Here is a 24,583-nt window from a genome sequence, read left to right on the forward strand (position 1 = left end):
AATACAAGCCAGCATAATTTTCCTTCCTTCCCAATAGCCCCTTATTACCTCAAATCTATCATTATTTTCCACCCTCTTCTGTCACTGTTGAAGTTACTGAAGCAGTTAGCATAAGTATTCTCTCCCTTCCCTTTTTCTCTGATACTCTGCTGAATATCCCTCCTGAAATCCTTTCATTATGAAATTCGCATGCTTATTTCTTTTCAAATGTGTCTCCTGCAGCATTGTTATTTACATGCTACATTTCTTAATATAATTCAATACTGTTTCCTTTTTGTCTATTCCCGAGAGCCCATTAACGTTATGTAGTATAGGCGGTGTAGTCATTATGAGAAGAAGTTATTATTCCAACATATGTTTGACAGATTTTTAAATGTTTGTTTCCAGTTTTTGTGTTACATGCACCTGCTGTTTGGCAGGTTGATCTTTTACACAGTTGTTTCTTGTCATCTCCATTTAAAGCTGTCACATTTTTCATGACTTTATTTTATGAAAACGCTCAAACAGAAATACAAACACACCACCTGAACACCCCTATAACATATTAACTTAAAACAAAACTATGTACATCTTCAAATAATGATGTTTAACCCTTCTGATAGGAACAATTGTCCCAAATCAGCAGCTGCGCACACAGGCATAACCTAACCTAAAATTAAGGTTATCTATGCTAAGATGCATGTTGCAGCCTGTGCTCCTGCCCACATTAATTTCTGTTTGGTCTCTTCTGTCTGTCCTTGTCTCATCTTCATTCCCCACCCAAATGTGAAAAACAACTTGTATGCTTTCAAAAGACATTAACTTTTAATCTTAAAAAAGTACTTTGTCTTTTATTACATACCAGTCAGCTTGTCTCCCTGGGAGCCTAAGAACAAAATGTGCAGCTACCTTCAGCTGCAGAATTCGCAACTCACACTGAATATTCATTTGCTAAAGGAAAACTTTTCATTACATTCACTGTTCTCTTATTTACTTGCTTACACAAAAAGCTATTAGATTAAGCCAAGGTCCTTAATCCAGAAATTCACCTATGCAAAAGTAAGCAAAAACGTATCCACAGTACATATATTATAATCTGTGCACCTTTGCACCCCATCCCCCACCTCAACAACCCAAGATTATAGCATATTAACTTAAACATGTTCTTGTCTAGCCTTTCTTTCTTCTCTTTTTACATTGTAATGCTTGTATTTCTTAAACCAAAAAAAGAAAAAAGGGACTTTAATTTTGTATCTTTATCACATGCAAGAATAACTGAAAATACTGTAGTGTAAAACATGTAATTTAGATCTCAGAATATTTTATACAAACACTGTTAAGAACAAAAATTGTTTTTACTTCATTACTTTTTTCATTTCCTTTTAGTGTCCTCCCAAACATTAACAGCATGAAATGAGGTATACACTTTACAGTCCTCCATGCAAAAGTTCAATCTTTGCACTTTTTTCTTTTAAAGATTTTTCTTTTCATCTGTAAATATGTTGTAAGTAATTGCTATGTAAATTGTTAATCACTATGTAATCCAATGTAACTACTGATTGTTTATTTTAACTGAGCAGCTTTTCTCTCCGGGCCTCCACTGAAAATGGACCTACGTCCAGTCGGACACACTCGGTCAACAAATATAAATAAATAAATAAATAAAAGACACATTTGACAAGCACATCAAAGACATTATTAAGAAAAACTTATTTAAGATTAAGATGATGTTTACCATGCATTGGGAGAGAAACCCACCTTTATACACGAAACTAGCATGAACATTAAGAAACTTTTAGAAAACAGTCAATCGGGTAAATATAATACTGATATTGGCATCAAAAAATATGGGAACTGGAATCAGTGCAGCTTACATTATGGACACATGCAGTATCACACTGGATTACTACACAAGCATTAAGATCAGTTTAGTTAAAGGAAACTGTGATACTAAGGGGGTGACTTACCTAGCAAAGTGAACCAATTTCTCACTTTTTATGTTGAAAAGACTGAGCGGGCACTACGAAAAAGAATGTACGAACACAGCTACAACATTAAAAACAAAAACACTAACAATGCATTGTGTAAACATTCTGTGGCATGCCAAGGTTTTAAGAAATTTTTATTCGGCATCCTATAGATCATTCCTGCTGATGAAAGGGGAAGAAACTGGGAAAACTTTTTAGAATGTAAAGAGTTAAAATGGCAACTTAACTTAAATGCTGCCAGCTTCCCTGAACTCAGTGAACATATTTCCATTACACCTGCATTGAAGATGAAGAGTGCAATACTTTGAACACTGACACATTAAGTTTTTTATACATTTCTTATCAGCCTTTTACAAGCTTTTTTAAAGTTAGTTGTTAAGCTAAATGTAAGATTTTTTTAAGATTGTTATAAGACTCCAGTTTGAGAAATTATTATTGGTATGACTAACATAAATTTTTTTATGTATTTATTTCATTTATTACTTATGTGAGTGGAGGGTACTGATATCTTTGTTAGGCAACTGAATGGCTGTTGAAATCACATTACATCCTATGCGTCTACCAGTTTTCCATGTCCACTGAATTTTGATTGGTTCCTTAAAATCGTGTGACAACTGAACAGTGTTGTACAACTGTATTATGTAATGGATTACTAGTTCTGATGAAGTCCTACCATTAAGGATGAAAGTGTTTAACTTTTAAATGTTTTGTTTGAAAGATTTGTTGAACAAAAATGAAGTTATGTACTCACCATAACGTTCCATCTGAGTAGGTAAACTTCATTTGTCGGCAACCTGTGGGTTACGGATCCGATACGGATCTGAGCAGGCAGCATACCAAGCAAAAAGATCTGAGCTCCAAGCTCCTCCCCCTTACCCATACTGCACTGCAACCTCCTTCCAATCCTCAGATCGAGTTTGCCACTCCATACATGATACCAACAAACTAACCTGAGACCCCTAAACTAAGGACAAACTTCCACTCGTGAACTTTCGACATGGAGTTCAGCAAAAACGCCAAGGTAAGGGGGAAGGAGGGGGGACGGTTGCTGACAAATGACGTTTACCTACTCAGATGGAACGTTATGGTGAGTACATAACTTCTTTATCTGAAGTAGTTCACTTCATTTGATCAGCAACCTGTGGGGCAGAGTCCCCAGCTACCCGAAATCTTGGGAGGCCCTTAAGGAAGGATATTCTGGAGCACTGCAGAGCCAAAAGAAGCCCTTCCTGCAGGCACCAAATCCAGTTTATTAATGATTAATAAAGGTGTGAGAAGATGCCCAGGTAGCCGCTGAGCAAATGCCATCCAGGGAAACTTTAGATCAGAATGCTGCAGACGTTGCCATATAATGTGTAGAATGGGCATGAACTCCTACTGGTTCTGGTAAACCAAGCTCTCTGAATGCTTGTAGGATACAAAGGGAATTCCACCTAGCCAGAGTCACCTTTGAAACTGGTTTCCCTAAAAAGGGCTTAGCAAAGGAAACAAAAAGTTTATCAGATTTGCGAAAGGCCGCCGTCCTGTGTGTAAAAAAAAAAAAAAAAAAAAAAAGCATCTGCCTGTGAACATCCAGCAAATAAGTTTGTATTCCCCTTTGTTCTGAAAATTAGGGAAAAAGACAGGCAAATTAATAGATTGATTAATATTTGTCTCAGAAGCAACTTTAGGAAGAAAGGATGGATTAGTCCTGAGAGACACCCTGTCCCTATGAAACACAAGGTATGGGGGTTTCATACAAAGAGCTTGCAGCTCCGACACTTTCCTTGCTGGTTATAGCTACCAGAAAGGCAGTCTTCCATGACAAAAATTTTAAGTCAACTGATGCCGAGGGTTTGAAAGGAGGCGCAACTAAGGCTTGAAGAACCACAGTCAGATCCTAGGGCAGTGACAGATTCTTAATAGGGGGTCGCAGTAGAAAAGTGCCTTTCAAAAAGGTTTTACAAATTCTGGCAGCAGCGAGGGAGCCTAAATAGTCTCCTACATGAAAATGAGAAATAGCCGCCAGCTGGACCTTCACTGTGGAGGAGCTGGCTCCATGCTGGAAGATAAGAGACAAAAAGTCTAATACCGGTGAGATCGGAGCGGTAAAAGGATCTAGATTTCTCTGTGAAGCCCAAATGGAGAAGCGTCTCCATTTGCTAGAATACATTTTCCTGGTAGAGGCTTTATGTGCCACTACCAAGATAGACTTAACAGGAGAAGAGATACTGGGAGTCCTAGCAATTAATGGAACTGGAGCAGCCAAGCTGTGAGCTTCAGTCTGTCCAGATTCAGAGGAAGCATTCCCGAGGGATGAAGAATTAGATCCAGAATGGGATCCAAGGTGGAACTATGAGATGAGACCGTAGGCAGGGGAACCAGACTTGATGAGGCCAGAATGGGGCTATGAGGATCAATCTGCTCCCCAACCGGCAAGCTTTCTGTAAGAACTTTATCATGAGCAGGAGCGGGGGATATGCATAAAGAAGACCGGGTGGCCAAGCATGAACAAGAGCGTCTCTGGGGCTTTCCCCCCTCGGGGGGATTATAGCGAAAAACTCGCTGCACTTCATGTTGGAATGTGATGCGAAGAGATCGCAGCATGGCTGACTGCACTTGAGGAAGATCTGTCCCGCTACACAAGGCTTCAGAGACCACTTGTAAGGAGAAAAGATAATCCTGCTCAATTTGTGTGCCAAGGTGTTGGACCGACCCAGAATGTGCGTTGCTTATCAGTAAGCGGTTGGTGATCGCACATTCCCAGACTCTCATGGCTTCTCGACAAAGGGGATAAGACTTGGTTCCTCCCTGTTTGTTGATATACCAGACCACTGACATATTGTCTGACTGGATCGCAATAGTTCCCAGAGGTAGATAAGCATGAAGGGCCTGCAACGCTAAAAGGACCGTTCTCATCGCTAGGGCATTTATATGCAGAATGGTCTTGTTTTGAGTCCATGTGCCTTGAACAGTCCTGCCTGAACAATGCCCCCCCACACACCCTAGGCGGGAGGCATCCGTGGTCACCGTGGCTTGGGGTTGGGGTGCAAGAAAGGGACATCCCTCCTGCATATTCCAAGATTGGAGCCACCACTTGAGAGCATTTCTGCACACTCTGCTCATAGGGATCAGAAAATCTAGAGGTTGATTAAGAATCGACCACAGAACTTGCAACGTCCACTGTAAAATTCTCATATGCAGACGAGCACAATGGATCAGGTTGATAGCTGCTGCCATGGACCCTAAGGCTCTCAGGACTAATTTTGCAAGGGGTGCAAGGGGCTGCAGGAGCGCTAACACATGAAGTGTCAGGCTGTGTAGTCTGTCTGGGAATAAGAATGCCCTGGCCTGGCGAGAATCTATTCTTGCCCCTATGAAGTCTAACACTTGAGCAGGCTGAAGGGAAGACTTCCTTAGGTTTATGGTAATCCCTAGCCGAGGTGATATACGGAGAAAGAAATCTCTGACTAGCAAGAGTAGATGCCTGGTGGGGGTGGTGCAAAGCCAGTCGTCCAGGTATGGAAAGACCTGATTGCCCTGAAGTCTCAGGTGGGCCACTACAACTGCCGTGCTTGGTGAACACCCAGGGGGCTGTGGTGAGACCGAAGGGTAGGACCCTGAATTGATAATGACAGGCCCCTAGCTGAAAGTGGAGGAACCTCCTGGATCGCCTGTCCATCAGCATGTGGTAGTACGCATCCTTGAGGTCTATCGAGCACAACCAGTCTTCCTCCTGCAGGAAGGGCAGGATGGATTGAAGCATGACCATCCGGAACGTTTCCTTGGCAATGAACAGGTTCATTGTAGACAAGTCAAGAATCAGCCTTAGGTACACCATCTTTTTTTGGCACCAAAAAGAACCTGGAATAGATGCCTGATCCAGACTGGTCTGGGGGCACCTGCTGTATGGCTTTTTTTTTTTTTTAGTAGTTTTTGTATTTCCAAGGCCACGGCCTCCCTCTTGAGTGTGTGGGACATCTGGGAGGCGCCTTGTGTAAGGGGGTTTGTTTATGAAGGGAATAGAATAGCCTCTGGATATTATTCAAAGCACCCAGCGATCTGTCGTGATGGACTCCCATTGGGCTAGGTGCATCGAAAAAACGCCCCCCCAACTGCCTCCAGAGGGGAGCAGTCGGGTAACCCCTCAGGGTTGCTGTGCGGGTCGCTCTGAAAAAGGTTCACGTGACCAGAAGTTCTTCGACCCCCCCCCCCTCTGCCTTTGGGCCGGTGTCCACCTTGTCCCCCTTTGCCTCTTGGGGAGAAGGAGTCCTGAGCATTCCGGGACTGCTGAGTTTTCCGGAACTACAGCTTCTTTTGCCCTCGCTGGTTCCTGGAGAAGGACCTTTGAGGGTTAGAGAAGCGGATCCCGACAGCTGACAGCGTCTTCCCGTCTTTCTCGCTCTGGACAAGCGTATCGCGGACAGTCTTCCTGAACAGGGTGGAACCGTCAAAGGGTGTGTTAGCAAAGGATGCCTTGAAGGGTTCCGAGAAGTCACAAAGACTGAGCCAGGCGTGACGCCTTAAGGCGATACCGGACCTGCTAGCCCTAGCGGCTCCCTCAGTGGCATAAGAGAGTAAATGCATGGACGTATTAGACACAGACGTGAGAGTGGCCATACGAGCCGAGAAGGTCTGTTTATCCTTGGCCTACATGGACTCCGAGGGAGACTCAGCATACTCTTTCACTAGGTCCCGTTGCAGTCGAATTACGTGGGCCAAGTAATTCAGCGCTCTTATAGAAAAGGTGACTGAAGCAAAAGTCTGCTTTCCAAGATGGTCCATAGCCCTGGACTTCTTGTCTGGGGGGGGTGGACCGAGGAACTTTCTTGGGCGAGTTCCTTTTTTGTGGCCGCCACCACCACCATGGCATCAACCGGGGAACCTTTGTTCCAAGAAGCTCTATCTGCCAGTGGACTCAGTATTTTGGGTATAGTCTCCACAGTGTCCGGTTCCCTCCATGCTCTGGTGGTGATAAGGTCCAGCAGAGGGTCGGCGGGGGGGACACCCAAGAGGTAGATGGGCCTGTGTCGAATGCCTCCAGAAATACCGACTCTTCGGAGGAAGGTTTTTGGGCGGACCCCCCCCTCTAGCGAAGGATTTCCATAATGTCTCCAAAGGAGATGTCTTCGGGAGGTGATTTGGGTGAACCTTCCCCTTCCTCCAAGTCTGTATCCTCAGTGAGGGACTCGGGGAGTCCAAGTGCCTCCTCTTACAGTGGTGTTTGTGAGGGACCTCCTTGGGTGGACTTTCCGGGGAGGGCTCACAAATGGTTTCTTGTTCCTCCAAGGGAACCGTCTGGGGCACAGTGGACACAGGCTGTCCTGGGGGGACTAGATGATGGAAGACGTACCCAACTGTGAGGGAGCAGGGATGGACCCCGAGGACAGAGTGAGGGGTCTCGATCCTCCAGAGAGAACCCTCTCCATGACGTCGAATGCCGAGGGAGACCCAGCCTCCCTGAAACTGGTAGCCCGAGGCCCTTGGATCCGACGAAGGGATCGGAGCTGAAGCTGGAACAGTCTAACCCGACGGGATGGTATGCCCCAACCACAATGGAGCCGATGACACACTCATCCCCTCAGATCCGACGCCCAACTCTCAGCTCCGAGAGCTCAGATCTGAATGCGGATCCGACTGACTCGAGGGCATGGCCGGCGTCAAGGCCAAAGGCACCGACCCCCTGACTCCGGGGTTCCTCGGATCCATAGACTCCGATATCCGATGGTGGATCGGAGAAGGAGTTATCGAGGCGAAAAAAGGAGCAGAACTCCCCGCACCGGAGGGGGGGAGAAGCCAGCAATACCCCCATCTGCATTTGAGTTTATAGAAACCTTCGCATCATCCGATCCATGTCAGCTTTAGAAATGCTTCTGGTTGATCTGGAGGACGCCACAGATGCCGGCTGGGAGAGCCGACGCGAAGACCTCGAGGGTGGTATAGCCTCCTCCTCCGGTTCCGGAAAAAAGTGTGGTGAACGAAGCCGAGGAGAGGATGGCCTGCAAACATTTACAGGAGACAAGATTAATTTAGCAGAAGGGGCCGTTGGATCTAACTCGGCCTGTCGCTTGCAGCCCCTCTCTCTATCTTTATCCTTATCCACATGCCTCTCTGTATCCCTGTGCTTGTCTTTAATCTTCTTGGTCTCTCTCTCTCTCACCCTGTGGTAAGGTTGGCGGGTGAGTCCCGGACAGCGGAGAAGGGCCAGAAGGCTGAACAGCCACAGCCTTGACTGGTAAGGAAGCTGAAGAAGCAGAAGTTGATTCTGCTGGTAGAAGACCCACCAGAATCAACTTATTCCTGTGATCCCGCAGGGCTAGGGGGTTGAAGGCCGCACAAATCTTGCAACCGGAAGACAAATGGGCCACCCCCAAGCAGACTAAACACAGTGTGACAATCGGCTGGAGACAGCTTGTGGCCACACTCTGTGCACTTGGAGAAAGTCACTTTCTGACTTTCTGACATTCTAAAGAACACACACACAACGGGCGGGAAGGGAGGCCTACACTAATTGAAAGTTTTCAACTTCCAAACAAGGAAAAACCCAATAAGTATCTTGGACAACTAAAATTTACCTCAAAATTTTCAAAAAGGGCACACACAGACCAAGTTTTAGAGAAAAAACCCTGACATTTGACTGGAGCGGAAGAATCCCATGCTGGCAAAGCCGTGGCAAACGAGATCTGAGGATTGGAAGGAGGTTGCAGTGCAGTGTGGGTAGGGGGGAGGAAGCTTGGAGCTCGTATCTTTTTGCTTGGTATGCTGCCGGCTCCAATCCATAACCCACAGGTTGCTGATCAAATGAAGTTAACTACTTCAGATTTCTTACTTATTTCCTACATCAACTGAGTGATTTACCAAGATTGGGAGAACACTATGAGTATTTTTGAATTAATTTTGTTTGGCACTCAGATGAAGGATTCCTGAAACGAAGGGTATTGCTGGTTTCAAGTAAAGGCAGTCTGTCTCATGTGACATCCTCTACTTAACATTTAGTGAAAGGCAGTGATTGTAATATTTACATTTTTGTTACAGGCTTTAATGGATTCCAGTCTCCCACGTTTACAGCTGGAGCTATACAAAGAAATAAAAAAGGTAGAGTGTGTTTTTTTTTCTATTCTAATTTTTCAAGACTTGTGTTAATGGGCTTATAGCATTTTTTTTCTTTATCCCTTTTTTATCGAGACTACTGCAAGCTGGTTAATCTGTTATCAGTCCAGTTACCATGACTTTATTTATGTATATTGCATTTTGATATGATATAGTGGTTAGGGTTGTTGCCTTACAACTCTAGGATTCATCGTTAAGTACTTATCCCCCCATCCCCCATTACTGCTTGTTTGGATTTTGCTTAATTTCCTTCCTTAGATCAGCATTGCAGTATTCCAATACTAATGGATTGTCTCACTGACGTGACATAATCTACTTCCAGTGATCCAAAGCCAAAAACCTTATATAAGCTTGTACATCTGGTGTATGAGCTCATTCCAAATCCACAGAACAGGGTGAGTGGTGTCTATATTCCCTTGATGTGTGCATACAACTTCAATACTACCTTGATAAAAATAGACGTTAGAAAAATGGACCAGTATGTTTTAAATAACAGTGCATTACATATTTGTAAATTTATGGTTATTGATAGGGTTTTACCAAGTATCAGGGTGATGTCCAGAATACAACTGAGAATAGAGAGGTTAGGTGGATAATTAAGCTTGGGGCCGATCAAGGTAAAGGTTTAAATGAGAAGGCTTCTTTAAAAACAGTACTAAAGAATGTAACTTAAGGAATTATTTGATTTTTATCGTACTTTGTTTCCATATAACTTTATTAGCTGGTTTATTTTTATTATAGGTTTTCATGTGAGTTTTACTGCTTATTTTGTATCTGTTGACAGTGTCATTATTGAATATGTGTAGGAACTGATGTCAAGAGTATTTAATTGTTAGATTTCTATTGGAACATTTTAACTGGATCATTATTAAAATGCCTTGTTTTGACTTTATAATGTTTAATTATACATTGTTTTAAGGTCTGACAAAACTATTGTGAAAAAGCTTACCTGTTTTAGTCCATTTCTCATTAAAAGTTTTTCATCTTTTGTGATGGATTGGTTTGTGTTTTACTCTGTGGTTATTTTACATAAATGGAGAATTAGCCAAGGGGTGGGGGTGGGGGACAGGAACATCAGGAAGCAGAGTGAGTGTACTAATGAAGAAACCATAAAGTGGTGCAGTGTGCTAAATGTATCTCACTCTCTTACTTTTCTTGAAGAAGGACAAAGTGTTAGTGCTTATAATTACCAAATTTCTTTTTGAGCCCAGAAATTATTTCCTGTATGTCCCCTGTTGCTCTTCACGAAGATTCAACAGATACTTTTTTTCTGAAATATTTTCATTAAACATTTTTTTAAATGAGAAAAAAAACAACAAAAATCATAAATTTTCAAATATCATACAATAAAGGAATACAGTGAATTTTAAAGTTAAAGAACAAACCAAATATAATTATTTACAGTATGTACAGTAAGCCTGAGACCAACATGATAATAAATAAGACACATCCCTAATAACAGTCTAATTATGTAGATGAAGATGTCGATTCAGTAAGGCCCGAAACTTTCAACCAAAGATTATTCCTTAATTTATTTGGATATGTTCCTGTGTTGCACTTACTTAAAAATTGTTTTTTTCTTAAAACTTGCAATGTGAGAGTGTTCAATCTCGCCGTTTGTTCTTACACACTGGTTCGGAGCCGATCCTCTGCTCCGAGTCGGCCGAATTGCAAAGCTCTGAATCTCAGAGAAGCTCAAGACCAGCCCAAATCCCACAATCCTCCCTGCCATTACCCAGATCTAGTTTGCCGCTGCAACAGATCGGATCGAGGAGAGCTCGGACCAGATAGAAAATTGATAATTGGTAACTTATATTATATAGCCTTTTCTAGACTTATATATACATTTATAGGATTTAGTAGTTTTTAGCAGTTTTTTTCTACTCATTAGCCTAGTGAAGTGTTTGTTATATTAGTCATGTCGGAGAAAGCTAAATCTGGCTTTAAAAGATGTCAGTGTGGGCAGAAAATGTCCATTACTGACAATCATGCTTCCTGCGTCTACTGTCTTGGCCCTTTCCACCTTCAAGAGGATTGTTGTATTTGCCATTCCTTTAGTGGGAGGGTCATGACAGATAGACGCAGCAAGCTCATAGACAGAGGGTTACTTAAGCCTGCCTTTCAAGAGGCTTTGGACAAGTCTGATCAGGCTTCTAAATCCTCAAAGGGGTCGAAGATGTTGGAGCCCATGTCATCGGCTCCAAGTTCATCTTCTAGGGTTTGTTCGCCGGTTCCACAGACCTCTGGGCCGAGCATCGAACGTTTATCTTTCCCTGAGCCCCAGATCTTGGAACCGCTGTCGGAGCTGCCACCACCGTCCATTCTTTGGTCAGTGCCATCTTTGGCTCCTTCGACCCGTTCTTCCAGACCTTTATCTGAGACAGATGTGGATTGTGTCGTGCAGAAACTCATGGAAAACACGGCCCTTTCCAAGTTAATTGCAGTTTCCTCCCAGTTGGTGTCGAAACTAGAAGGCCTCCCCATATCTCCAACGGGTCCTCCTTCGAGACCCATCCAGATCTCGGAGCCAGGAGAGGATGACTTGATGATAGTGGAGCCCTCGGTGCCGAAACCGTCCATTGCACGATCAACACCATTGACTTCGACTCCTTCGGAACCAATAGGGGTTTCGCGGAGCCAACGTTCTCTCCTCTGTTCCAGGACAGAGAGTCGTACCGACCTGTCTGTGCCGACTCTCCCTCTCGGGGCCTCGGCGCAGACTGGCTCGGCTCCGTCCTCGGGGTCGGAGCCCACGGCACCTGGGTCTGGGATGCTCCCGTGCTCTTCGGAACCGGGGGAGCCCTCGGCCCGGGGTTCGGGGGCCATTGACCTTATGAGGAAAGTATTGTCTGCACAGACGACCATGGCATCAGGGGAATCTTCTCCTTCCCCAAAAGGGCCACTTTCTGTTTCTGCTCCCACGACCCATCCAAAGCGTAGAGCCCCATTGCCTCAGCCACCCCCAGAGGGTTCCCCCTGTTCCTTGGAGGCCTCACCAGAAGCCCCCTCTGATGAGATCCAGAGGAAACGGTTGTGCAAGAGGAGGCACATAGATTCCCCACAGGAATCTCTAACGTCTGACACCGACTTGGATGAGGCAGAGGGGTCCCCCAAATCACCCTCGGAGGATGTGTCATTTGCAGACATCCTGGAGATCTTGAAACCGAGGGGTGATTGGCAATCCCTAGCTCCCACTGAGGACGAGTCGGTGCTGCTGAAGGCTTTTGGGGCTCAACCTTCTACCTCCTGGGTGACTCCGCCCTTCGATGAATTAATGGAATTGATTGCTCGAAGGGCGTGGGAGGCACCTGACACAGTGGAACCAGTCCCTAGGAAACCAAACAAGTTCATCACTGCCCCCCAAGATAAATCTTATCTCACCAAGGGAGTTCCTGTCGACGCTATGGTGGTGGCGGCAGCCACGAAAAAGGAGATGTCTGAGTATTCCTCATCTGTTCATCCTCCTAATAAGGATTCTAGGAGTATGGACAGATATGGGAAGCGCGTTTTTAGTTCAGCGACTTTTTCCATGCGTTCGCTAAACTATTTGACTCATTTCACACGTTTGCAGAGGGATCTCATCAAGGAGCTGACAGATACCCTCCAGGGTAACACAGATGCTGCCGTTTCAGAAAAAGTAACAGCACAACTTAACACCCTCACCTCCATAGTAAACTCATCCATGAGGCTCATCTCGTATGCAGCCGAGGGATCGAGTAGAGCTGCAGCTTCAGCGATTGCTCTTCGAAGACCATCATGGATGCGGCTGTGCTCCTTTGCGGAATCCTTCAAGTCTTTCTTTGCCAATGCCCCTTCTGATGGTGCCACACTTTTCGGGCCCAAGGTTAAGGAGACTCTCACTCAGTGTGAGCAAGAGGGAAAGACCCTGCCTGCTGTCGGGGTCCGTTTTTCCGCTCCTACTAGACCGTACCCCAAAGGGCAACGAGGTGGAAAAATGTGGTTCCGTAAGAATCAGGGATCTTTCCAGACCACACAGAGTGATACCCCCTCCAGAGGCAGAGGAGGGGGTAGAAATGGAAGACACCATCCCGGCGGCAGAGGGGGTCCGCATAACCAAGGCGACAGGGATTCCGTCCCTGGGAAGCCTTTCCAGCACTCCTGAAGGGAGGCCCGGCTGTCCTGCTCTGGAGGCAGTCAGGGGTCGCCTGGCTTTATACCCACTGGCCTGGCTAAATATTACTTCGGATACGTGGGTAAAAAGCATTATAACCACAGGATACAAAATCCCCTTCACATCAACTCCACCTCTACAAAGAATGTTTCCAGACGTGCCACCCCGTCTGCGAAATCCAGCAGCTGTAGAAATTTCAAAGCTGCTCGAAAACAGAGTCATTCAACCAGTCCCGGCTGACCAAAGAGGATCCGGAACTTACTCAAGGTTCTTTTTAGTTCCAAAAAAGACAGGGGACTGGAGACCGATCTTAGATCTCAGCAATCTCAACACCTTCATGAAGAAGGAAAAGTTCCGGATGGTCACGCTTCAATCGATCCTTCCATTCTTACAGAAGGACGATTGGGTGTGCTCTATAGATCTCAAAGACGCGTACTACCACATCAAAATGGCCAGACTGTCCAGAGATCACCTGCGCTTCCAGCTGGGAGCCAGTCACTTTCAGTTTTGAGCTCTGCCCTTTGGACTCACCTCAGCCCCCAAGGTATTCACCAAATACATGGCATTAGTTGTGTCTCACTTGAAATGACAAGGATTCCAGGTGTTTCCCTATCTGGACGACTGGCTCCTCACCGCCACCACCGAGCGTCGCCTATTGCAAGCCAGAGACTACACAGTCAGCCTTTGTTCCCACCTAGGGATTTCCATAAACTTCGAAAAGTCTTGCTTATCGCCCTCACATTGTATTTCCTTCATCGGAGCAGACCTAAATACATGATCGACACTACTAAAGCTCCCTCCAATAAGGGCGTCAACCCTCAAACAGCAGGTTCTTCTTCTGGAGAGCAAGAAAGCCCCGGCCAAACTGGTGTTAAAAGTTTTGGGACTGATGGCAGCCTCACTAATCGCAGTTCCTATGGGAAGGTTACACATGAGGATCCTACAATGGCTGCTCTTCGCGCAGTGGTCGTTCCAACACCTACCCCTAGTGCACGAGATCAGGATAACAGACTCTTGCAGACGGGACCTCTCATGATGGGTGTGCGATCAGAACCTCACTATGGGTCGTCCATTTGTTATACCCAGTCCAACAGCCACAATAACCGCGGACGCTTCCCTGATAGGGTGGGGGGGCCTTTTTCAGGGAAGAACAGTCCCAAGGAGAATGGTCCAACATGGAGTACACTCTACACATAAATGTTCTGGAGCTGAGGGCGGTGTTCCTGGTGTTGCAACACTTCCAAGCCCTTTTACCTCTAGGAACAGTAGCAGTTCAGACAGACAAACATGTCTGTGGTCTGGTACATAAACAAGCAAGGGGGAACCAGGTCTTGCCCGTTATGCAGAGAGGCCATGAGAATTTGGCAATGGGCAGAGTCCACGGGTCGCTTTCTGATAGCAACGCACATCCCGGGGTCATCCAACGTCATTGCGGACAGGTTGAGCATAGCCATCCTGTTACCTAACGATTGGTCCCTCAATCCACAGACTGCGGAAAAGATCTTCCGCAAATGGGGCCAGCCTTGCTGTGATCTGTTTGCTTCCCCGTTGAATGCAAAATGCAGAAGCTACCTTGCCCTTCTACCCCCTCCGGGGGATGTCCCCAGGGACGCAGTGATACACTATTGGCCCCCGGGTCTCCTATATGCATTTCCACCTACTCCCTTGATTCCCAGATTTCTACAGAAAGCCAGGAACCTGGAAAGGACAATAATACTCATAGCCCCATTCTGGCCTCGTCAAATATGGTTCCCCTTTCTTCGAGCCTATCAAATAGAGGAACCATGGATTCTGGACCCAGTACCAGATCTACTGACCCATTCGTCAGGAGTTCCTCACCCGTCTCTTCAGTCCCTCAAACTAGCAGCTTGGCTGCTCCGCTTCCCTGCCTAGCCAGGTCTGATCTACTCCCCCCGGCAGTTCAACACATTCTGGTTGCTTCTCATGAAGCTTCCACTACTAAACTCTATACAAGTAAGTGGAAACGCTTTGTATACTGGGTGTCTAGCCAACACTTAGACCCATTGGTAGCTCCTCTACATAAAATTTTAGAATTCTTATCTATCCTCTTTCACGAAGGAGCTTCTACTTCCACGCTAAGAGTACAGTTGGCAGCCATATCAAACTTCCATATTGGTGAGGAAGGTTCTCCCATTATGTCTCACAGACTTTGTAAGGCCTTTATGAAAGGAACCTTCCATCTTAGGCCGCCCGTCAGAAAACCTTTCTTTCCATGGAGCCTGAATTTGTTACTGTCGCAACTCATGTTGCCACCCTTTGAACCTGCTTCGTCATGTCTCTTAAAATTCTTATCGTGGAAGACGCTGTTCCTCGTCGCCGTGACCTCAGCTCATAGAGTATCAGAGTTGCAAGCATTATCGGTCAGACCACCTTACTTGATATTCCATCCAGATAGTCTCTTTGCGTACAAATCCATCTTTCCTTCCAAAAGTATGTTCAGTTACGAATATTAACCAGTCTATAGAACTCCCTACCTTTTTCAAGAACCATACTAACAAACTGGAGTATATGTTGCACAAGTTGGATGTTCACAGGCAATTAAGATTTTATTTGGATAGGACCAAAGCTTACAGGAAAACGGATCAGCTCTTAGTCGCATTTGCAGACAATAAAAAGGGCATGGCAATTACTAAACGTACACTATCTAAATGGCTTGCTGACTGTATAACCTTTGTATACTCTAAATCAAATCAATCCTTGCCCACCAAACCTAAGGCCCATTCTACCAGATCCGTCTCCACTTCCTTAGCTCATGCAGCTCGCTTGCCTTTGGACACTATTTGTGCAGCAGCCTCGTGGTCTAAGCCACATACTTTCATCACTCATTATAGAGTGGACAAAGTCTCCAAGGACAGGACATCATTTGGTTCCACTGTGCTTGGGAACGTTCTTCCATGAGTCACTCGGGGTGACGGAGCTAGGGACGCTACCCGTGTGTAAGAACAAACGGCGAGATTGAACACACTCACATAAAGAAGTTATGTCCTTACCAATAACGTTCCATGTGGAGTGTTCATCTCGCCTTTGTTCTTACATTCCCTCCCTTCCCCTCCCCACGTGTTTGGAAGAACTGGCAGGATTAGAGTCTGATCGATGTGTCTTCACCCCTTCCAGGGTATATGGTCCCGTGTATCATGGGATATATGTTTCGACCATTAGTTATTGCTATGGTGAGAGAGTGTCTCTGAATGTCTGAGAGAGTGTATACTTCTAGCACCGGCGGTGTTGGATCTTTTGGTCTGGTTTGTTTGCAATCTAGATCTGAGTAATGGCAGGGGAGGATTGTGGGATATGGGCTGGTCTCGAGCTTCTCTGAGATTCAGAGCGTTGCAATTCGGCCGACTCGGAGCCGAGGATCGGCTCCGAACCAGTGTGTAAGAATAAACGGCGAGATTGAACACTCTCACATAAAGAAGTTATGTCCTTACCATAACGTTCCATGTGGAGTGTTCATCTTGCCTTTGTTCTTACACACGGGTTCGGAGTCGTGTGCAAGAACAAAGGCGAGATGAACACTCCACATGGAACGTTATGGTAAGGACAATAACTTTCTGTCTTTGGCCTAGCACTCGTGTGGGGTCATTTATTGCACTGTTCTAACTTGTTGCTACTTGTGTATCTCTGCTATCTTTAAACAAAAAAAAAAAAAATCTTGCTTTTTTCCCACTTTCTGAAATTTAAAAAAAGTTCAGTTACAGATTTGCTGTTCTGAACTGTTTGTAAGTTTCTTGGAGGCCATTGCTTGCTTGGGCTAAAGGGAAGTCTGTGTTCATCAGTGGCAGTGGTAAACACTGAACAGCCTGCCTGCCCCTGTGGGGAGTGGTTACAGCCTAGAAACTGTAGTTTTATTGGCCATTTTGGGTCCATTCCAAACTCCTTGATCCCCCCTCTCTTAAAACCCTCTTTTGCGCGTTTTTGCGCATAGCGCAGCATCGGGCAGCACCGCTTAATCAGGTTTAAACTGTTCCCGGCTTCACAAAGTCTGTCTGCTCTTCACTTTTTCCCTTAGAACTGTTCCAAATCTCAAAGTAAGCACTCTATTTTCCTTCTAAAACCCAGCAGTAGCTAGGATAAGTGTCTTATAAGTAAGCACTAATAAACTAAAGCACTACACCCTCTTATACTCCCTTTAAGTACTTGGCTCCCTATTGGTCCTTTTTGATCAAGTCAAAACGTAATTCCTTATACTATTCTGGCATGTCCAAAAGTCAGTTTCGGGTTTACTCTCCAGTCCAGCTGGTGAATATGGGAATCTTTGAGGCAATGTTACAACTGCCTTATGTACACAGACCACCCTCTCCTCTTCCCAATAAGCTCAAATATATGTGAGAGATGCAACTATATAGCCAAACTGGAGGCTGAGCTCTCTCAACATAGTACTGGCACGGTCAGTCTGGAGGAGAAGGTAATCATACACACCACAAATCCAGTCTCACATAGACCTATCGCAACAGCAAACCAAACACATAAACACACAAAAACATACTTGGAAGCTCTAAATAAAAATCTGCCCAAGCAACAGAGACCTCCAAAGCAGACATCCAAGCAATTGCTAGCCCACAACAATACCCACATATCACATAGTTCACAAAGTCAGTGTGCCACACAGTCACAGCCCTTAAGGCTAAACAACACACCTAATACACTTGTAATAGGTGACTCTATTGTCAGACACACTGACGTCCCTCTCACCAGGCTGAACAAGGAGAAGGTCACTATAAGCTGCCTGTCGGGTGCCAGGATCCGCCACATAACACAAGCACTCAGGTCACTCCAAAGCAAGTACAAATATGACTCCATCATTGTCCATGCTGGTGTGAATGACCTGAGACGTACCTCCCTGGATTACATGAAAAGAGACGTAGAGGAGCTCTCTGATCATGTGGCCCAGGCCGGTGTGACCCTGACCTTGAGTAGCATCTTACCCTCACCAAGAATGATACAACAGTATAAAGACAAAATGATCAATTTCAACAATTGGCTAAAGTATTGGTGTCACTCAAAGGGGATCCAGTGTCTGTCAGCCATGTTGCTTCGCTAGGGACGGCTTGCACCTGTCACCCCTGGGTGTTCGAATACTGGCCAAGGCTCTTGCCACCCCCATAGTGCCTTTTTTAGGCAAGGCTCAAAAGACAAACCCACCTCCTTAGACAACACAAGGAAAAAGAAACAAAGGGTAATGCTGCTCAACGCCAGAAGTCTAAACCTCAAGATTAACGCACTCGAGGCTCTCCTCAGTATGGAGAATATCGATATCTGTGCAGTAACAGAAACCTGGTTCAAGGCTCCCGAGAGCACTCCAGCACTACCAGGCTATACCTCATACCATGCTTTTTGGCCCCAAAACTCGGACCGAACCACAAGAGGAGGGGGGAGTATCCATATTCATCAAAGATACCCATACCTCCAGGCTAGTGGTACTGCACGAAGCATCTGAGACCATCCATGTGCAACTAATAGTGGGCAAAACTGCCTTCCAGTTTGTAGCCTGCTACAGACCACCCTCCCAAACTCAGGAACCCCACTCGGCTTTCCTGAAGACACTGGAGAATATGAAGGTCTCTCCAAACACCATTATATTGGGTGACTTTAACTACCCAAACATAGACTGGGAGCACTACTCAAGCCTCAACACCCTAGCCCAATGGTTCCTAGAATTTATAAACTCAAATGCTGTGGAACAACTGGTCACCACTCCCACAAGAGGGGAAAACATATTGGACCTGATCATCACCAACATGGGGACTGTATGTTCCATACCAGAGGTATACCCCTCATTGGTAAGATCTGACCATAAATTAATCACTATGGACATCCATATCCCGTCCCCACCCCTAGCAAAGGAAACCACGGTCAAAAACTTCTCAAAAGCAAACTTCCCACTTCTCAAAACCGAGGTGGAATCCTTCAAAGCCCCAGAGCCAGTGGAAAATACGGCCCAAACCGCAGAATCCTTTACAAACGCATTCTATGGATACCTACAAGAATGCATGGATCGTGCTATCCCAAATAAAACCAAGACACACTCCTCCAAAGGCAGGAGACCTGTCTGGTGGACCTCAGCCATAAATAAGCTGTACAACAGAAGGAGGAAGCTACTACATGATAGAGCAAAATCCCTGAAAGGGAAGGCAACTCTGATCAGTACTAGCAAGAAACTACGACCCCTCATAAAATCATCTAAGGCTAGCTTCAAAAGAAAAATTGCACAAGGCGCTAAAGATAATCACAAGGCTTTCTTTAGTTATGTCAGAAACCTGGGTGGAAACTCCCAGATATGCTCTGAGTTAGTGCAAAATGACAAAAAATACACTGAACCCACAGACATTGCCAACATCCTGGCAGACAGGTTCAGTGCAAACTTCTCTCTCCCCCTCCCCCCAAATGAGCAAATGACTATCCCAACAGAGTGTAGCCTCCCTGACATCACAGATGCACAGGTGAGAGCTGCCCTCTCCAAAGCAAAAAACACCGCATCAATGGGACCGGACGGTGTCCTGGGCTGCATTTTACATGAGCTCCAAGAAGAACTGAACCCTCACTTAAAATCACTGTTCACTGTTCAGTCTCAGCCTTACAACAGGATATGTACCCAAAGAATGGCGTACAGCAACAGTGGTCCCACTCCATAAAGGTGGTGCTGCAACGGACCCCGGAAACTATCGCCCTATAAGCTTAACTAGCCTGGTCTGCAAAGCTATGGAGCGTATCATCATGGAACTCATAAACAAAGACATTGGGAACCTCCAAACACTGGATCCTACCGTGTGCCATGTCAGACTCTAAATCAGTTACAAGTGGCGTCCCACAAGGCTCAGTCCTAGGACCTCTCTTGTTCGGTATATATTTCTCTGAGGTACAGGCTAACACAGGAGGACTATGGCTGACAAAGTTTGCAGATGACTGCAAACTGGGGGCCATAATCGACTCGCCGGCTGTCACAAGCATCCTCCAAAAAGGTCTCACAGACAGATAACTGTTGCCAGAGCCATGGCCTAAAGCTAAATGCCAAAAAGTGCATAGTCATCCCCTTTGGGAAAAACAAAGTGCCCACAAATTACCACATAGGTGGTAATCCATTAAGTACGGAAGAAGTAATTGGGGATTTGGGGACCCAAGTAGATTGCAATCTCTCCTTTGACAATCACATTGCCAAAGTGGTTAGAAAGACATTCTATATAGCCCACCTTATCATGAAGGGGTTCACATCTAGATCAAGAGAGGTCATTGTGCCCCTCTACTCATTACTCATCAGGCCCAAAATTGAATACAATGCCCCATTTGGGATGTACCTTACCCGACACCTGCTACAACTAGAAAGGCCCCAAAAGTACCTCACCAAGAGGATCAAAGGACTCAAACAGATGCCCTACGCAGTTAGGCTAAAGAAACTCCAGCTCTACTCAGTTGCTTACTGCCTACTTAGAGGCGATCTATGCCTGACGTATAAAGCCATGTCCAACCCAGAATTAATGGACATGCTCCACCTCAAGAAATCCAAATCCATCAGAACTACACGCCCAAGTGACTTAAACCTCAGCACAGAAATAAATAGAACATGCTGGAGGGACAGATTCATATCCCAGAGGCTCCCCTCACTCTGGAGCAAAATCCCAATCCATGTCAGACAGAGCCCTTCAATGACCCTCTTCAAGAAGAATCTTGACGTTTGGATGGGAGAACGTAAATTTACCCCTGGGATCTCTTCTGTGTCACTGCTAGACAGAGGCACGGTAAACTAACCTTAAATGGGCTATCTTCTGTGACCTACTATACAGAGGCACAGTCAACTAATCTAAGAAGGGTGGTGAAAGCCAAACACACTCTGGCTAGGCTTGTAAATGCCCTAGGGCAGATAGCCTAGTATCAACCTATGAAACTGTCTTTTACTTCACTTTCTTTAATTGCAACTTCCTTTAAGAGAAAAAGAAAGCCTTCAAATTTTGATTCTGAAGTAGATATCCAGTTTCTTGTAATAGTTTTTCTACGTCTTGAACCCTCTTTTGGAGTATATTTACTTGGAATTTTTTTATTTAGTTATTTTATAACTCCTGTAAGAGTTGCTAACATGAGAAAAGAATATCTTTCTGGCTGTTGGAGATGTAATAGGCAAACTGAGGCTAATTGGTCACATACATGTTTTGAAAGTTGTATGGTTCAGAATTTCTGGGTAAAAACTAAACATTGTTTTTAGGCATTATCTAATGATACCTTTGTATTAGCAAAAGAAATTGTTCTCTAATATTTTAGGAACAGACACTCAAAAGAAAGACTTTTCTTATTTAACTTGGACTATATTTTGCTGTATCTAGAGATACGGTTAGTGCTTATGTTACTGACCTTAGGAACTGAGACAAATTTGATGAGTTGCATGCTTCACTGATAAGAATGAGACACAGAGTGAATGTTTTGTTTGGCACAAGAAGTGAAGTGAGAGACATTCTTTTAAGTGATAGCAAGTGTTGCCTGATCAAAATCTGTGGGTGTGTAGAGCAAGTGAGATTACTACCACACAGTTAAATGAATTAACTGAGAAAAAACAGGAGCTTGCAAGACAAAATGCGAGTCAAAGTTGAAAATGAGAACTAGGGCGAGGATATGTTTGAAAAGTAATAGATATGAAAGATTCCCATGACAATCCATTGTGACATTAATAGGGACCAGAAGAACGATTTTGTAACTGAAATTCAAACCTTAAGCCTTAAGCACTGTGTTGGGTGTGTGTTAAAAGTCAGGTTTGCCCTGATTCCATCATGGTGGACAGCCTGTAAGCACACTGACAGTGCAGCTCCTGCATTCCTATACTATAATCTGACTTCATACCAGCATATCGCTTAGAAAAAGTATACCAAACATCAATGGATTAAAGCAGAAATACGACTACTTACTTTCATCTTTATTTTTCAAAGATTCTCTCATTCTGAAGGAAAAATAATTACTTGTTGGAAACAGAGCCCTGAACCGCATGGTGTGGATTCTTCAAGACTAACAGGCCTAATAAGAGGAAAGTAACAAGAAAAACAACTTTCATAACAAGACTTATTTAAAATTCTGCACTACTACTAGGAATCTAACTATACAAGATTAATGGAGAATCAGCCAGATCGGATGGAAACTGTAATGACAAAAACCAAACTGTCTGCAATTACTACTCCTGAGAAAGAAACCACTACTAAAAGGCAAAAAATTAACAAGCAACAAGAAGAAGTTGATAAAATGTCTCAAAGATTAAAACAGGAACAACCTTTAACACTGGAGAATCTGAAAGCTGCTTTACAACCTTTACAAACAGAAGTGCAGGGTTTCTCTCATAAGCTAACTACATTTGGCTCTACTCTGGACCAAATTGTGCTTAGGCTTGAACAAAATGAAGCAAAAATTATGGACAATGAGCTAAAAATAAATGAACTGCAACAAAAAGCACAAACCAATGACACCATAATTAAAGAATTACAGCAAAAAATGTTAGACTTGGAAGCTAGAAGCCGGAGAAATAATTTTATCATAAGAGGTATTCCAGAGAGCTTTGATAATTCACAACTTATTCCAGTAATAAAAGAAATACTAAGCTCTCTTCTGGCTAATAATCTCCTGGATGAGAGAGTGATCGAAAGAGCTCACAGAGCTATAAACCATACACAAACAAGTGATCTTCCTAGACAAATCTAGATCAGACTGCTTAATTCTGCACATGTTCAACAGATACTGTCAGCTTAGATTAAAAAGAATGTTACATGGAGAGCGCATAAAATTGATTACTCAAGATCTTCCTTTACAAATTAAACAAAATCGACAAACTCAGCAAATACTGCAATTACCTCATTGAAAATAAGATTGGTTTCCAAATGAGATATCCTGCAACTTTAACATTTTATTACAAAGAAGAAAAAATATCCTTGGAAACACCTGACCAGGCAAAATCCACCTTTCTGCGTCTCTTCAAAGTAAATCCTGTCTGAGACAACTCTTTTCATATCTTTTGATCCAAAAACATTTGGAAAGCTAAACAAGTGCTACAGCTCCAAAGAACTACAGGACAGAAGAATATACCACTGTTATGGGAAATTTTAAACAAATGGATGTGAAATGTGTTCTAAACAACTCTGCTTACTTGCCTGTAAAGAAAAGCTATTTGCTACACTGTAATACTTAAGGCACTGTATTTTAGTAACTGCCTTGACATTTAAAAGTTACAAAGCTACCTAACACTGTCTGCATAGAGAAATGACTTTAAAGTGCATTTACAGCTTACAAAAAAGAAGTGTTAAATTACATTTAAAAAATGGGATATAACCTTTGATATAATAGTTTAGTAGTGTAAATATTAGACACAAGTAGTTTCAGTTAAAATGTATACTCATTATTCTACTGGCTTAATCATTGAGTTGCTTTTAAGTATGTCTATGAGCAAGGTACAAAAACATTTCTCTCTTTTTTTTTTTTTTTTTTTCTTCTTCCTCTCTTTGTTCAGTTGATGGCACTGGTTAATTATTAACATATGAGTTCACAAATGATGTGTTTATATGGCTTTTGACAGTGCAGTGTTAAATGAAGATTCCCATACATGTAAAGAACCACAGTTAGTTGCTGTTAGCAAGAATAAGGCAAATTATGTTGAATTTTAAAGTGCTGCCTTCTTTAAATGTTTAAAATGTATAATTATTCTGCTGACATAACCATTGAGTTACTTTTACATCTGTCACAAGGTATAAAAACATTTTTTTTTCTTTTGTCTCTGTTCAAGTAGATGGCATTGGTTAATTATTAATATACGAGTACACAATGATGGATCTATATGGCTTATGTTAAATGAAGTTCCATTACATTTTAAGGAACCACAGTTAGTTGCAGTTAGTAAGAATAAGGCAAATGTTGTTGAATTTTAAAGTGCTGCCTTCTTTAAATGTTTAAAATGCATAATCATTATTCTACTGGCATAACCATTGAGTTACCTTTAAAGGTGTCTATGAGCAAGGTACAAAAACATTTTTCTTTTTTTTTCCCCCTGTTTGTCCAGTAGATGGCACTGGTTAATTAATAATATGAGTTCACAATGATTGCTTGTATGGTTTCCGATACATTTTAAAGAACCACAGTTAGTTGCTGTTAGCAAGAATAATGCAAATGTTTTTGAATTTTTAAAATGATGCCTTCTTTAAATATACATATATTGTACTTGTTTTTTGAAAATATTGATTTGTTAACTCTTTAATAACTCTTGAAATGTTAAGAATTATAATATGTTGCTGTTACTATAAAACTTTTTATACAAGCTACTTTTCCTTTTCTATCTATATAATATCTAAGGGTACAATTAATATAATATTTTAAGAAGTCTGAAAATGAATATGCAGTATATAAATAATAAAAGGAG

At 43.6% G+C, this 24,583-nt stretch overlaps 1 protein-coding gene across 4 annotated transcripts in view; it reads left to right on the plus strand.

Annotated features, from left to right (window-relative positions):
• The window catches only part of HTT (huntingtin), a 4,811,037-nt gene that overhangs the window by 436,527 nt on the left and 4,349,927 nt on the right, over nt 1-24,583 (plus strand). For all 4 annotated transcript variants that reach the window (XM_044062924.1, XM_044062926.1, XM_044062925.1 and 1 more), the window contains exon 4: nt 8,982-9,041. In XM_044062924.1, the coding sequence (XP_043918859.1) occupies nt 8,982-9,041 (60 nt within the window). The remainder of the gene's footprint in view (nt 1-8,981; nt 9,042-24,583) is intronic.

This window comes from Protopterus annectens, chromosome 2.part1 (genome assembly GCF_019279795.1).
Source record: "Protopterus annectens isolate FY-2018-M chromosome 2.part1, PAN1.0, whole genome shotgun sequence".
Classification (NCBI taxonomy): domain Eukaryota; kingdom Metazoa; phylum Chordata; order Ceratodontiformes; family Protopteridae; genus Protopterus; species Protopterus annectens.